The 14,458-nt window shown below is 53.6% G+C and overlaps 1 protein-coding gene across 3 annotated transcripts in view; it reads right to left on the minus strand.

The window, feature by feature from the left end:
• Positions 1 to 544: 544 nt before the first annotated feature.
• CAPN9 (calpain 9) overlaps positions 545 to 14,458 on the minus strand; it is a 44,114-nt gene continuing 30,200 nt past the window's right edge. For all 3 annotated transcript variants that reach the window (XM_042908338.1, XM_042908337.1, XM_042908336.1), the window contains 9 exons: positions 12,893 to 12,929; positions 11,700 to 11,780; positions 9,920 to 9,977; positions 8,353 to 8,417; positions 7,809 to 7,877; positions 7,410 to 7,488; positions 6,165 to 6,281; positions 3,472 to 3,530; positions 545 to 905 (listed from right to left, as the gene is read on the minus strand). In XM_042908338.1, the coding sequence (XP_042764272.1) occupies positions 879 to 905; positions 3,472 to 3,530; positions 6,165 to 6,281; positions 7,410 to 7,488; positions 7,809 to 7,877; positions 8,353 to 8,417; positions 9,920 to 9,977; positions 11,700 to 11,780; positions 12,893 to 12,929 (592 nt within the window). In that variant the 3' untranslated portion in view covers positions 545 to 878. The remainder of the gene's footprint in view (positions 906 to 3,471; positions 3,531 to 6,164; positions 6,282 to 7,409; positions 7,489 to 7,808; positions 7,878 to 8,352; positions 8,418 to 9,919; positions 9,978 to 11,699; positions 11,781 to 12,892; positions 12,930 to 14,458) is intronic.

The following is a 14,458-nucleotide window of genomic DNA, read 5'->3' on the forward strand; positions in this document are numbered from 1 at the left end:
ATCCAGTCTGACCTGAATCTGGACTCCCGAGAAGAAATAACATTGCCTTTGGCGTTTCTGACCCAAAAGATTTAGACACAAAGAGTGTCTGGACTGGATGGAGAATTAGTTACCACCTCTTGGAGGAGGAAATAGAGATTTTCGTGTTGTTCGCTCCTACAAGTAAGCATCCGGAATTCCCTGATGTTTGCCCCCAGTAAGCAAACACACCTAGGATGAAGAAAATGCTTAATTATGACATCACACCTTTCCCTTCTCATCTCAGGCCCCAACGTACTTACAAAAACATTGTCCTGTGGCGCCTGGGTGGCTCAGTTGGTTAAGTGTCTGACTCTCGATTTCGGCTCAGGTCATGATCTCAGGGTTTGTGAGTTCAAGCCCCGCATCAGGCTCTGCACTGACAGGGTGGAGCCTGCTCTCCCTTTTCTCTCGGCCCCTTCCCCACTCGTGCATGCGCACACATTCTCGCTCTCAAAATAAATAAGCTTAAAAAGAAAACAAAACAAAACAAAAACCAAAACGTTGTCCTGTGTCGGATGTTTGAGTATAATGATGGATGCTCCGTTGAAGCCAGGGTTCTATGCACCAAGTTACACTTTGGATAATTAGTAGTGGGAAGAGGTTCGGAGAAGGAAGGGCGAATGCCTGAACCTGAAGGTAAGGCACCAGCCATCTTCGGGAAGTGATTGTACAGAGAAATAGCATAAAATCCGAGGTCAGAGCTGTGTCCATTTCATTCTTCCAAGATCAAGATGGTGGGGCAGGGGGAGGAGAAGGTTGGGTCATGAGAGGAGAGCTCTGCACCAAGAAACGTTCTGAAGTTCGTGGTCCAGAAGTCAAGACTCAGCCGGACAGAGTGCGTCCTTGCCAGGGAAGCCTCAGATGTTCATTGTCAGCTTGATGAACTGGGAACAAAAAGGAGAAAGAAAGAGAAGGGCTGGTTATCCCTCTAGGTCCCCGCCAGCACTGGCTTGTTGAGTCCATGGCAACTCTGCTATGCGATTGCCTTGCCTGCGAGTATGGACTTCTGCTTCGACATGAAATATTAAAAAAAAAAAAAAAAAAAGAAAAGAATCCTCAGCACTTTGTTTTCCCAGAGGTCCTGAGTTCTGAATTGGCTCAAGTCAAGTGCAGACGGTGAGAGAGAGAGGGAAGTGTGCTTTCTCCTGGCAAAGCAGACAGCCTTCCTGAGGCTCCTCAGCCGTTTCCTCTTTGACGAGGGCCCCCCTCACGGTGAGGACACAGGTGGTCCTCCATCATGTGGAGGCTGCGGGCTCAGCATCCGGGCTCTTTACAGGTGAGCTGGTGGAGAAGTTGCATGCAATTCTCATTTCCTCCATCCTACCTCTGCCTCCCCGCCCCCCACCCCAGCTTTCCTATCACAGCATGGTGACGTGGGGGACCGTGCTTGTGTGGGACGTTGTTTTCTCTCCTCTCTGCCCCTCTTCCTGGGCACAGCACGTGCCGAGGCCAGGGTCAGGGAAGGCAGCTGGGTGAAGGATGACGCACAGGCTCTTTTAGCAGAGTAACTGTGGGTGGGGCCAACCCAGGCAGGGCAAGGATCCATTGTTACCTAGGTGGATGGGGGGGGGGGTCCCAATTGTGGCTCTTGAACTTGGCCATATATTGGACTCATCGGGGAATTTAAAAAATATCAATGCTTGGGCATGCCTGGGTGGCTCGGTCGGTTAAGCATCTGACTCTTGACTTTAGCTCAGGTCATGGTCCTAGGGCTCTGGGATCGAGCCCCACCTCAGTCTCCGTGCTGAGTGTAGAGCCTACTTGAGATTCTGTCTCCCTCTCCCTCTGCCCCTCTCCCATCCTCTCTCTCTCTCTCCCCCCCCCACCCTCTAAGAAAATGTATCAATGCTTGTGCCCCACCCCGAGAGATTTGGACTTATTTGGTCTGGGTCATGGCCAGGCCACTGGGGTTTTGAAATCTCCCCCAGGTGATGCTAATGTGCCGCCGGAGTTGAGGATGATGGGCTTGCAGGGAGAGAGAGGGAGAAGACTCAAAGATCTTCGACATCTCCCTGTTGTCTTGGAGGTGAACAACAGGGGCCGGGGGCAGGAACTTACACGAGATGGCTTGGGTCTGCCGAGGGGAGGGCAGACAGGAGAGAGAGCTCGTTCCAGCCCCCACACCTGTGGACGCTCGGTTTGGAAATGACGCCTTGACGCTGAGGCAGTGGGATGCTTCTATCATGCAGAAGGTGGCCTTTGGCTTCGAGGCCTTTGGCTAAGAGGGTATTGAGTACCACACCTACCCACTCTCCCCCCCGCACTGGGGACAGGCGGAAAGTGTCCCTGGCTTAACAGAGGCCAAACCGTGACGAAACTGAGAAATCTGTCTAGGAGTCCCTCTTGTGTGATACGCACAGGGTGAGTACGCACATCTTTCTTTGGAATCCTCAGGCTGAGGCCTTGATCTCTCTGCAAACGGTGACACTGAGGCACAGGGCAGGTGAATGCGTCAAAGCACCGCCCACACGGCCATCAACCTCTCCATCTTGATAGTCAGTAAAATGCAACCCAAACCCAAAGTTGCCGTTGAATTTGGAAAGGAGCCGGGTGTCTCCAGTGTGAATGTGAAAGAGGGAGGGGAGGGAAAGGGCCCAAGGATGGGAAGGAGACACAGGCTGCCTCCTCTGCTACTGTTAAGTTCAAGGGAAGGCAGAGCTGGAGCGGAAGACACGGGGAGAGAAAGGAAAATAACGGGAAATAAAAATCGTGGGAACCATTGGAGGAAAGCGCTCCATAATTTTCTCCCTCCCTGCCTTGGGGCAGGAGGATGACCAGCCAGCACTCGCAAACCTTAGTACGTGTAGGAATCCCTGGGGATCCTCCTAAAACAAGATCTGACTCGGCAGGTCGGGGGTGGGGCTTGGTCCTCTGCATTTCTCGGTAATGCCCACGCTGCGGGTCGGCAGACCACGCTCTGGGCAGCGGGGAGAGGACTGTCTACACCTGGGGCGCCCCTTCCGAGCCTCTGAAACTCTGATCCGTGTTCTGCCCTCCATCGCTTTGGCTGTGGTCAGCCCCTGTCACTGGCACAAGCTGTGTCCTTCTCAGGGTTTCTGAGGTGTGTGCGCGCGTGTGCATAGAATCATGAGACCCGCAGGACAGCGTGAGCAAGGGGAGTGAACAAATTGGAGGCTGGAAGGCAGACAGGCTGAGGAACCCGTATGGCAGAAGGCAGAGAAGAAGTCAAGGTTTGCTGGCTCGCTCTGTTCAGGTGATTAAGCTCTTTATGCCTCAGTTTCCACTTCTGCAAAACGGGGATGCTATGAATCCTTAGCTCCCAGGGCTATGGCAATGATCGCATGGACTGCTAACCGACGGGTCCCTAAACATATTAGCAAGTTTACTGTTGTCACTGCCCCCGTGGCTCAGTGTAAACTTCACATTCAGTCGCGCATTCAGCAAACGTTTACACAGCATGGGCTCTGCCTCGCGCTGGCCGGTTCCTACCTCGTTTATGTTGAGATGAATGAACTCCTTGTTCTTTGTACTGAGCGCCTGGAACACCCCTAACGGGGAGAGACATGAGAAAGGCATCATTGTGGGGACGGTTCCTTCAACAGGTTCAAGGATTTCCTGTGACCGTGGGGCCTGCCGGGCTGCTGGTGGAGGAACTGCTCCATCTGGTGGTGAGCACGGGTCTTCTAGAACAGCAGGCCAGACTCAGGCTGACTCCGCGGGGATCTCTCGCGCCTGGGGGAGGCTCTTGAATTCCTGGGATGGCGGAGCTGGTGGCCTTACCATTGGGTGGCACCTGTTGTCATCTACAATGTGCCAGTCAGCCGGCCAGCTCCCGGGCCCCAAACATCTCCCCTATGCTAACTTTTTGGGGAGCTACCGATCCCCTGCAATCTATGGACCTCCTTCCCAGAGAAAGAACACACATATGTAAAGTTTTGCCTGAGTCTTGAGAGCCGTTCAGCCTCCATGAGCCCCTTACAAGAACATGAGCCCCCAGCTGCTCCCACACATAGGAGCAAAGGTAGGACAGAGAGTCCTCTAAGCTGGACGCCAAGGCTAACGCACTGAATAGCCTGGGGGTTACTTTCCTCTCTGGGCCTCAGTCTCCCCATCTTAGTCAAAGTGGCCAAGCCACTCAACCCCGGCTTCCCCTGAGAGTCACCCGGGAACTTGAGAAATACAGCAAAAGGGGGGAAGGGTGGCTGTCCTAGAACAAAACAGACAGGGCCCGACAGCCCAATGCAGTTGGGTACATCCCGAGACCGGCAAGCCAACGTGGAAAGACGGCCTGCGGAAGTTGAGCAGGGGCCAGGTCTTAGATGAGGTTGAGGGCTCGCTGAGAGCCTGCCTGTCAGAGATATCGACCGGGGAAGGGACTCAATTTCTGAGGTCTGTTATTAAATAATTCAGGAAAAAAGGATGCGTTAGAAGGACGTCTGAAAGATCAGCAGAACGATCGTTGCTGAAGCTGGTATAAGGCCCTAGAACTCCCTGGGGGAGTTTTTATAAATACTGACACTGTGTGTCACCCCCCGGATTCTATTCAGTTGGCCTCCCGGGCAGCCTGGTCATCACAAAACATTATTTTTTCTTTTAATCCCCTTCTCCTATTGTGCCCGTCCCCCCCCCCCCCCCGCCCCCACACTCCCAGGTCATCAAAAAATGCTAGCCCTTCCCCGGGGGCGGGGAGGGGCTTTGTAGTGGGTGGCAAAGTTTGGAAACACTGGTGCAGGGCACATGGGGACCGATTGTCATTCTTTCTACCTATGTATGGGTAAAAATTTCTAGAGTAAAAAGTTTAAATGATCCTGGGGTAAAACCCTAGCCTTGATATTTTAAAAACGGTCTCCAGATGGCGAATCTAACGAGGATCCCAGAGTCGAGGGTGTTGGGGCAACCGTACCTTCTCCCTAATAGTCCTCCGTTGTAAGAACACGTTGAGCACCCCTTGCTGGGAAGGATCGGCCCAAGGGGACTCAGGACAGGGGCAGTTGAGAGAAGAGAAGCTACCAAGTCTCATCATTTTTAGGTCGGTTTTGGCCACTGCGTAATTGTACTAAGTGACGATCTTTCGGGAGACGCCTTCCTAAAATGCACCTCTTACCAGCTGCTGGTGACCGCCTACAGAAGGCGCAACCTCCCGGCTTGGCGTACAAGGCCAAGGACCTGCTTGCCTCTCTCAAAGCACCACGATCAGCCAGCAGAAGTGTCTTGCTTGTCTACTAAGCCCAGCCCTCCCAGGGATGACAGCCTGGTGGAGACAGGCCTCAGCAGGGAATCACCTGTGACCTAAGTGGCACAAAAGAAGCCGAGGGGGGAGCCCCAGCAACCTAGAACCGAGGAGCACGGACCCTGCCTTGGTTTAACGAGTGCCTTGAAGTCACCTAAGCGAGCACCCTTTAGAAAATGCCAAGCAGAACGGGGCCCTGATCTGTGGGGCCCAGCGCAAAACGGAAACGTGGGGCCCCCTGTACAAAAATGATTAAAATTCAAGATGGCGATGTCAAAGCATTAAACCAAGCGCGGGCCTCCTCAGGGGTGCGGGGCCCTGTGCGCCAGCGCATTTCGCCACCCCGGTCCTGGGTTACAAGCCCCCGGATGCGTTTCTTTCAGCTTCAACTTTGTGACAGCGTGACGAGAAACCGTAAGCCCTAAGGACCCCCTGCACATAATCTGTTGAGGTAACGACTCTTGTCTGGGATAACTGGGTCAGCGTTCAGACAAGTGTTTGGACAAGACAGTGTTGAGTACAAGACACAAAGGTAGGGTGGAGGGAGGGGGACGGAGGGAGAGGGAGAAGGGGAGGGACTCCCCTGGTTCTGTGTGCTGTGATAGATTTGACCTCAGATGGGGCCTTCCTCAGATAAGAGGCAGGAGCCCCCCCCCACCCCCACCCGTGGCCCTGTCCTCCCACGAGGACACTGTGAATGCACGCGAGGAGAATGGCTCTTAGCAAGCGGAAATGTGCTGGGCCCATAACCCACGGGTCGTGCACGAAGACGCCCCCACCCCCACCCCTCAGTTAACCACACGCAGCGCAGAGATCACACGATGACAGCCGTCTGTGGCCTGTCCTCGCCAGGATTTCTGGCAGGTAATCTCTCACCAGCTCTTGGAAGGGAGCCCAGGGGCCGTGGCCCCCCTCCTGGGGGCCCAGGGGGCGCAGCCCCGACGACACTCACGGCTTGCGTTCTCCAGCCGGACCAGGCAGTTGAGGAAGTCATCAAAGCCCAGCTGGAGGTTCTCGTCTGTGTACCTGAGGACAATCAGCTGCAGGAGGTGACCGCTCAGCTGGAAGCCTGCGGGCAAGAGCGAGGAGACCCCAGCCCGTCAAAGGCCGGGCCCCGCGGGCGGGCGCACCTTCGGGAAGCGCCCGGCGCTCTGTCCGCAAAGTGGGGGTTCTCAGGCCCAGCGGGGGGCCGCCGTCCTCAAACACTGCATGTCTCCACTAGCTGACGATGTTTCTGGATGTTTGGTTTACCTGGGAGGGAACCACATTAAAAACTCTGGCAGGGCCCGGGGGGGGCCTGTCTGTGAGGCATGCTCTGTGAGAAGCACCACGCAGCTTGGCAGGGGCTGTGGGCTGCAGTGGCCTCAAGGCCACGGCTACGTGCAAAGGACGGCCAACCCCAGACACTCAGACCGCCATGGTGGGGACTGCGGGGGGATGAGAGACGCCCCCTGGATCCCGTCCTTTGCGTAGGGAGCTCGTAGATGTTAGGACTGAATCATCTGGTTTGGATTCAGTCTGCTGGTGACAAAGCCAGGGACAGGGTGGCAGATGGCGGAGGAAATCTGTGACCCCCAACCGTGGGATCGGCGTGCCCTGCCTCGTCCATGATAATCACCGTCCTAAAGTGTAATTAGAGGCTTGGAAGCACCACGGCCTGCCACCAAAGGGCCACACGTACCCCCGCTTGGCCAGGAAGCTCAGCCAGAGGCTGAGAGAGGGGGTGAGGCTAAGTTCAGCCCTAGTGGGTACATTTCAAAGACTCCAATATTGAACAGCAGTTTAAAACACAGGTCCCGGTGTGCGGGAGTGAGTCCTGAGCCCGAGGCCTGCCTCCGGCACTGACAGGGCTGTGCTCTTAAGAAGCATGAACTCAGGGGCGCCTGGGTGGCTCAGTCGGGTGAGCCTCCGACTTCGGCTCAGGTCACGATCTCACGGTTCGCGAGTTCGAGCCCCACGTGGGGCTCTGTGCCGACAGCTCGGAGCCCGGAGCCTGCTTCGGGTTCTGTGTCTCCCTCTCTCTCTGACCCTCCCCTGTTCATGCTCTGTCTGTCTCTGTCTCAAAAATAAATAAACATTAAAAAAAAATTAAAAAAAAAAAAAAAAAAAAAAGAAGCATGAACTCAGGTTAAAGACCGGCCACCCTCTAGGGCACCAGAAGCAAGTGGCTTCTAGTCTCTTCTAGGCTTTTCTTTACCTGTGGCTTTCAGGGCGGTCCGCAGCTCATAGGAGGACATGGTGCCAGACTTGTCAGCATCGAACTGAAGGAACAGGTTCTACAGGGAGGACAGAGGCATTGAGAACCAGAGGGCACCCAGGGGCGCCAGCCAGCAACAGCCCGAGCGGGAGGACGGACTCCTCACAGGGTCAGGCGAGGCCTTCAACACAGGCGGGTCCCTGTGATTTCCCTTTTCAATTTGGGCGCCAGCGCTGTGGTACTTTGCTAAGCCTGAGACGTGATCTTGGGAATGGAAATTCCACCATAATTACTTCCCTTCTGCCCTCTCCTGGCAGGCAGCACCTTGACCGTTTAGAACCCCCTCCTGCTCTAGGCTCGCGCAATCCCCAGAGGCCAGGCCCCGGCCGGGTTACTTACCGTCCACTTCTGCAGCTTGTCCCAGAACACTTTGAACTCCGCGAACTCAAGCTTCCCGTTGCCGCTGGTCTGTGCCGAGAGCATTAAGGAAGGAAGGGAAGAAGGCAGGTGAGCCGGGTTTCAACCCGGTGCCTCGTAGGACTCCAGAGACGAAGGGGCAAGGGGCTGGCCCGGGGGACTGGGGACACAGATCCAGGGCTCTTAGGGAGGCGGCTTAATTACAAACCATGCATCTCTGAAGAATGAAAACTGCAGGGGTGAGATGGGGAGGGCACCAGAAGGCTCGAAAAAGCACATTATAAAAAAAACTCCCTTTATTCTCTTAGAGGGGACCCCAAAGTGGTAACAAGATCCCCAAGTCCCTTCAAAACCTTCCCCCCACTGGCCAGTTTGGGCCTCTTGATTCGGTTCCAATTCTAGGGGCGGCCATCTTGGGTTGTTCCCCGAGGAGACGCCTATCCTACCCGTGAAGGAGGCCACATTCTAGAAAGGTCCGCACCGCAGGAAAGCACAGCTATTTCTGCCCACGAATTTGGAAGGATACGTCCATTAGAGAAATGATGTTTTTACAGGAAATCAGGCTGAGCTTCTTGAATTTGACGTCCTTTTCTGAAATCACACACGAAAGCAGAATTCATGGGACATGTGATAAGATAAACCTATTTCCAGCTGCTGGAAGTCCTACGGTGTGGTCAGATCTGGGGCTGGTGAGGGGGACACGTGGTCACTCCCAGGATGCTGGTGACAGTGGAAACTGACAGGGCCCTTTGTGAGGAAAATTTGCTAAATATAAAAAAGATGCCTTAAAAATGGGAATATCTTTCCATTCCTTATCCTAGTTTTAAGACTCCCAAGCAAAGAATTACAAATTAAGATTTTTTTTTTTTTATCATTTGGTCATTAATAATGGCAAACATTTAGAACGGAAAGGGGCAACAATGCAAATGTCTCCCCGTGAGGAATAAACGACACCTGGTATATTCTTACAATGAAACATTATCTGGCCACAAAAAGGGATGCAGTGATCCTGGTAAATACAACGTGGATAGATTTTGTGAATGTTATGCTAAGTAAAGAAGCCCATGAAAAAGGACTCCCTATTACATGATTTTTTTTTTTTTCCTAAGTAGGCTTCATGCCCAGCGTGGAGCCCAACACGGGGCTTGAACTCACGACCCTCAGATCAAGACCTGAGCTGAGATCAAGAGTCGTCGGATGCTTAACCGACTGAGCCACCCAGACGCCCCACAGGATTCTTTTTATATGAAAAGTCCAGAACAGGCCAGCCTAATAGAGACAGAAAGTAGATAGGTGGTTGCCATGGGATGGGGGCGATGGGGAGTGACAGCTACTGGGTACAGGGTTTCTTCTTGGAGTGATGGAACGTTCCAAACTTGGTGGTGGTCGCACAATTTTCCGAACATCCTAAAACCCGTCGGGGGTGAATTGTATAGTAGGTGAATTATATCTCAAAGCTGGGACATTAAAAAATAAAATTGTCAAGGGGCGCCTGGGTGGCTGAGTCGGATGAGCATCCGACTTCGGCTCAGGTCATGATCTCGAGGTTCACGAGTTCGAGCCCCGCATCTGCGCTGACAGCTCAGAGCCCGGAGCCTGCTTCGGATTCTGTGCCCCCCTCTCTCTCTGCCCCCTTCCCCACTCGCGCTCTGTCTCTCTCTCTCTTTCAAAAATAAATAAACATTAAAAAAATAAAAAATAAATGAAAATTGGATCTATAATTTAATGACAATTATGTGTGTGCACATATATCCACACACTGAGAGGTACAGACGACATACACTATACACATACATGAAGATACACACACGTATCTTAACAGTGCTTATTTATGGGCAGTTGATTATTGGTGGCTTTGGTCATTGTCGTGGGGCTTTTCTGAATATTTTAGAATTTTCTGCCGGAACTGGCTTTGTTTTTGTAATCAGGAAAGAAACAACAAAAGCTATTTTTAAAGTCTACCTAAGGCCAGCCCTGGAAAGCAGGGAACCCGGGAGAGCTGGAGGGGAGCCAGGAGGTATGCAGTCACAGGTCACGTGTCCCCTCCATAGGAGCCCTGGGGTCCCCGATGGGTGGTGGGTATGAGCACTTACTCTTTTGCAGCACAGCATTTAAAACATATTCCAGTTTCTCTGCAGTTACCTCCATGTCCTGTGGGAGGGGAGACAATTGCTTTTGATGGCCCGTAGCACCTTCTTTGTGAGTTGTTTCCAGTTCTGAGCTTGATTAGGCTCAAGCAATAGTCCGGCCTTCAAGGACCTTGCCACGGGCCCGTGTGCCCACGTGGTGAGTGACTGCAGCCTGCTGAACTTCTCAGGGACGATGGCCAACCCAGAAAGGACGGGAAGGCTGGGCCCCACAAGGCAAGCTACCCCACTGAGCTAAAGTTCCCAGGTGCTTATGTCAGAGCACATTGATGTCTGGTTCTCCAAGCCTCTGTGCAGCAGAACCGCCTGGAGATTATTAGAAATGCGGGCATGGATTATTCCCATGGATTGTTTTCAAAACCTCCAGGGTGAATTTCAGAACCGCTTCTCTAAGGCCGTGTGCTCAGTGCGCTAAATCTCGGCATCAGAGGACACTGAGAAGCTGGTTAGAGATGGGGAGGTCCAGGCCCCGCCCCTGACCTCCTGGTGAGGAAATCTGCATTTTCCCAGGAGGCTCAGGCGATGTGTCTGTACGTGACTGAGCAGCGTGGACTTAGGGCTCCTTCTGTCCAGGATTTTGAACCAGCATGTGAAACAATCACCTGTGAAGTTACTTCCGCACACACCTGCCCAGGTTCCACCCCGGAGCTTCTGAGGCCCAGGTGTTTTTTGGTCGTCAATACAGTTTGAAAGAATCTCCTGCAACATTCCTCACTTCCCTTTCCAACCCGGATCTCCAGTTCCAGCAACTTCTGTCCCTCCTACGCTGGGAGGGGTTGCTCACCCAGGCCCGTCCTCCGGATGGCATCAGATGCCGGAAGTTAACCATTCACTCCCTTCCCCACCGGGCCAATCAGCCCCGGAAGGAGAACGGATGGCCGCTTTGCCTGCACGGGCCCCCACTTTTCTCCACCCAGACTGTTGTCCCCAGGTCTCCCTGACCTCCCGTTTATGGCACTGCTTGAAATCCCACTGTTAGGGCTTCGACCCCAGGGGCAGGAGTCACACGGGTTTTACGATTCAGGAGACCCATTGGAGCAGGAAGCTAATGAGGTCATTAGCACCGGCCATGAAATGGTTAACTCTATTTATGGCTACCAGGGAACACAGGTGGGGACAGTTTCTAGGAGAACGGAGGAGGCCGGGCCAGGAGATACCCAGGGCCCCCAACAAACAAGCTAAGTACTGAGGGGGCAGGGATGGGGTCGGGGTCAGAGAGCGGGAGGTGAGGGACAGATCCTCTCCTTCCCCAGTGGCTGGCCCCGGCCCGAGCTGCCAAACCCGGTCACGCTGCTGATGTCACTGGACAGAAATCATGTTTGTAATTTAACGGTGACGTCCAAGCAGCACCACCCTCCCCCGGAGCAGAGAGAACATTTTAATGGCGGTGGTCTATGGGTAGAGTTCAATGGGCCACGTCTTCCAAGCTGTCTCTAGCCTTTCACAGAACGCCTCTGGGCCGGGCTGAGCTCCTTTGGGTGCTATTACCCCACGGACAGTGGCAGACCGGCGTGAGAGTGCGGTGGGGGAGGCGGTCCTGAGAGCCTCTCAAGGGACTGGGGCTGGTCTTCCAAGTGACCTGGGCTGGCCTCACGTTGGAACTAGGCCCGCCAGGCCCCCGGGAGGCGTTGCTGACCAGCACCCTGCTGCATCCCTGGGCGGAGGAAAGCAGGCCCCTGAGCTCTGCAGAGGGTCAAGGCCGAGTGCAGCTTGCGGCCAGCCCTACCTCGCCGGCAACTTGTTCAAACAGGGCCCGGAACTGCAGTTGCTCATCTGTCTCCTGGCCAGCTGGAGTCGGCTTCGGAGGCTAAAAAAGCAACCAGAGGAACTCACGTTGGGCCCCACGAGAAAGGAACTTGGCATTTGCTTTCCCAAAGAGATAGCAAGAGAGAAAGAGGCCCGCCCTGGAGACGGTGTGGCCCCGAGAGGGAGGCAGTGTAGCCATCAGCCAAGGAGAACTCGTAAATCCTGGACTTCTAGAAGTAAAAGAAACTACCGTGTGGGATACGCTGGGACCTCGCTGCTGTGTGGGGCGGGGTGGGGGACAGAAGTGGCCACCGTCTGTGGCATTAGGAACGGCAGCCTGATTCCTTGCGACGGCTCTTGAGAGGGAGAGTCTGGAAGGACTAATTAGTGGGACTTTGCAGGTAAGAGCGACAAAGGAGGCCAGAATCCTGACCGAGTTGGGGTCCCGGCCAGGGTGGCCACAGCCCCCCGTCTGACCCTCACCACTCTTGACTGCTTGACTCTTACTTGCTTCACCATCTGTGTTGACAGGTGGTAAACTCTTTGAGGGCAGGAGTCTGTCTCTAGCCGGGAGCCCAGGGCCTCGTGCGTGGAAAGAGCTCAGTAAATGTTTTGGGTGTTTTGTCCTGTGCCGATCCGAGCTGACTTGGGAAGCGTCAGACTGTTCCGGCTACACCTCAGCACCTCTCGAAAGTCTTAGAGCCCTTGGACAAGTATAAAACCCGCCCCTCCCTCTCCCCCTCCCCACCCACGTCTCGTCAGGAAGAAGTAACATGTTGCCCTAAGTCCGCTGTAAAAGAATCCACCAGCTACTCTCGTTTTCTTCTTATCGCTTATTTTTCTTAAATTGAACGCGCTTTAAAGATAATTCATCCCCTTCGGAGGCAGCAGCCACCTCTCAGAGAACAGAGTGAGTTGGTTAGCACAGAGAAAGATCGGTCCAAACAGAGCTTCCTTCCGGGCACCTACCTCGTCCCCGTGCCTGGTCCTGGAGGCATACGAAAGACTTAGAAGGTACAAAGCCTCTTCTCCAGGAGGTTAGAATCGAGGTACTTACCTGATCGCAGATAAGACACTCCCCAAACTCCAAAGTTTTGAATGATGCTGTGACTGGAGGAAGCTTTCAGGACAGACACTGAATCCCACCCTCCAGAGTAACATGAGAAGGCTCACCTCGGGAAGGTCAATGTTCACATCTCCATCCATGTCCCTGGGTGGGGCGGGGAGGGGGGCAGAAAACACACCGACTCACTTGTGGATTCACTTCCTCCCTAGGATCTGCAGCACTAACGGGGCCCCAGAGGGCTTGGAAGGCTCTGGCCCATTGAAGCCCTTCTTTTTCCATGATGTTTATGTGTCACAGGGTCTGCAGACCCCCTGCGTTGACCTCCCTCTCTCTCCCCTATCACTCAGACCCTGCCCAGCACGAAAATGAGAGGGAGGCAGTGTAGCCATCAGCCAAGGAGAACTCGTAAATCCTGGACTTCTAGAAGTAAAAGAAACTACCAGCTACCACCGCCTGTTTCCTGGATGCGCTTTCGCAAGGGATATTTATGAAGTGAGGGTTGGGCTGTGTGTGTACGTGCCTATATTTGGGGAAAAGAGGAGAACTAATGGAAAGGTTTATTTTGCTGTTCACATATTTAGGGGAACCGATAGTGTTTGGAAAGCAATAATATTGGCAGCAGGAGGGGGCTTCAGCTTTTAGTGAGACGAAAACATTTGGGAGAATCCAATCTTACAGAGGAAACTCGAAGCACTCCCCAAGGAAAACTGCTAGAAATTCAGAGGGAAGACGCATAATCAAACATTAAAATGGAGCCCAGATTGGGGGGGGGGGGGCAGAACTGGCCGCTGCCTGTAGCATTAGGAACTGCAGACTGAGTCCTTGTGAAGGCTCTTCAGGGAAGAGTCTGGAAGGACTAATTTAAATTAGTGGGACTTTGCAGATAAGAGCGACAAAGGAGGCCAGACTCCTGACCCCGTTGGGGTCCCGGCCATCCCCTGGGCATGCACAAGAGAACCCTTCCAGAACTTTTTAAATTGTTTAAGATCCTCTCAAGAGGACGAGGCCAATGGCAGTAGAGGTCACTGTGGTTCTTCAGTTACTGAGCTACGGAGCTGGTGTGTATGCTCAAGATCACAGCAGACGAAAGTACTTTGTTTGGAGGCCCCTGGGTGGCTCAGTCGGTTAAGCGTCCGACTTCGGCTCAGGTCGTGATCTCACGGTTCATGAGTTCGAGCCCCACGTCAGGCTCTGTGCTGACGGCCCAGAGCCTGGATTCTGAGCCTCCCTCTCTCTCTCTCTCCCCCTTCTCTGCTCACACTTTGTCTCTCTCTGTCTCTCAAAAATAAATAAATATTTAAAAAGAAAGTTCAAGTACTGTGTTCAGGGCGAACGTGAGTATGGACCCTAGCTCTGCCATGTGTGAGGCTTCTATGAATGCCCGGGCTCTGATCTCACCCCACTGCTGGGGCAGGGAGCATAAAATGAGGGATGGGCACAGCCTGGTTTCCCTCTCTTGTTATGGCTGCCCACAAAAATCGCCCATCTTCACGCCTCTCGTATAGGTGCTCTTGCGTGAACAGACACGGGGCTCGTACAGGTGCTCTTGCGTGAACAGACACGGGGAAATGTACCCTCAGCTTGCACTGGCATCTGGGAGAAGGCTGGAGGACAGCTCTCCAGCAGGATTTTTTAAAAAAATTTAAGATCTTATTGCCCCTATTTAGCTGATG

Source organism: Panthera leo, chromosome D2 (assembly GCF_018350215.1).
Source record: "Panthera leo isolate Ple1 chromosome D2, P.leo_Ple1_pat1.1, whole genome shotgun sequence".
Lineage (NCBI taxonomy): Eukaryota > Metazoa > Chordata > Mammalia > Carnivora > Felidae > Panthera > Panthera leo.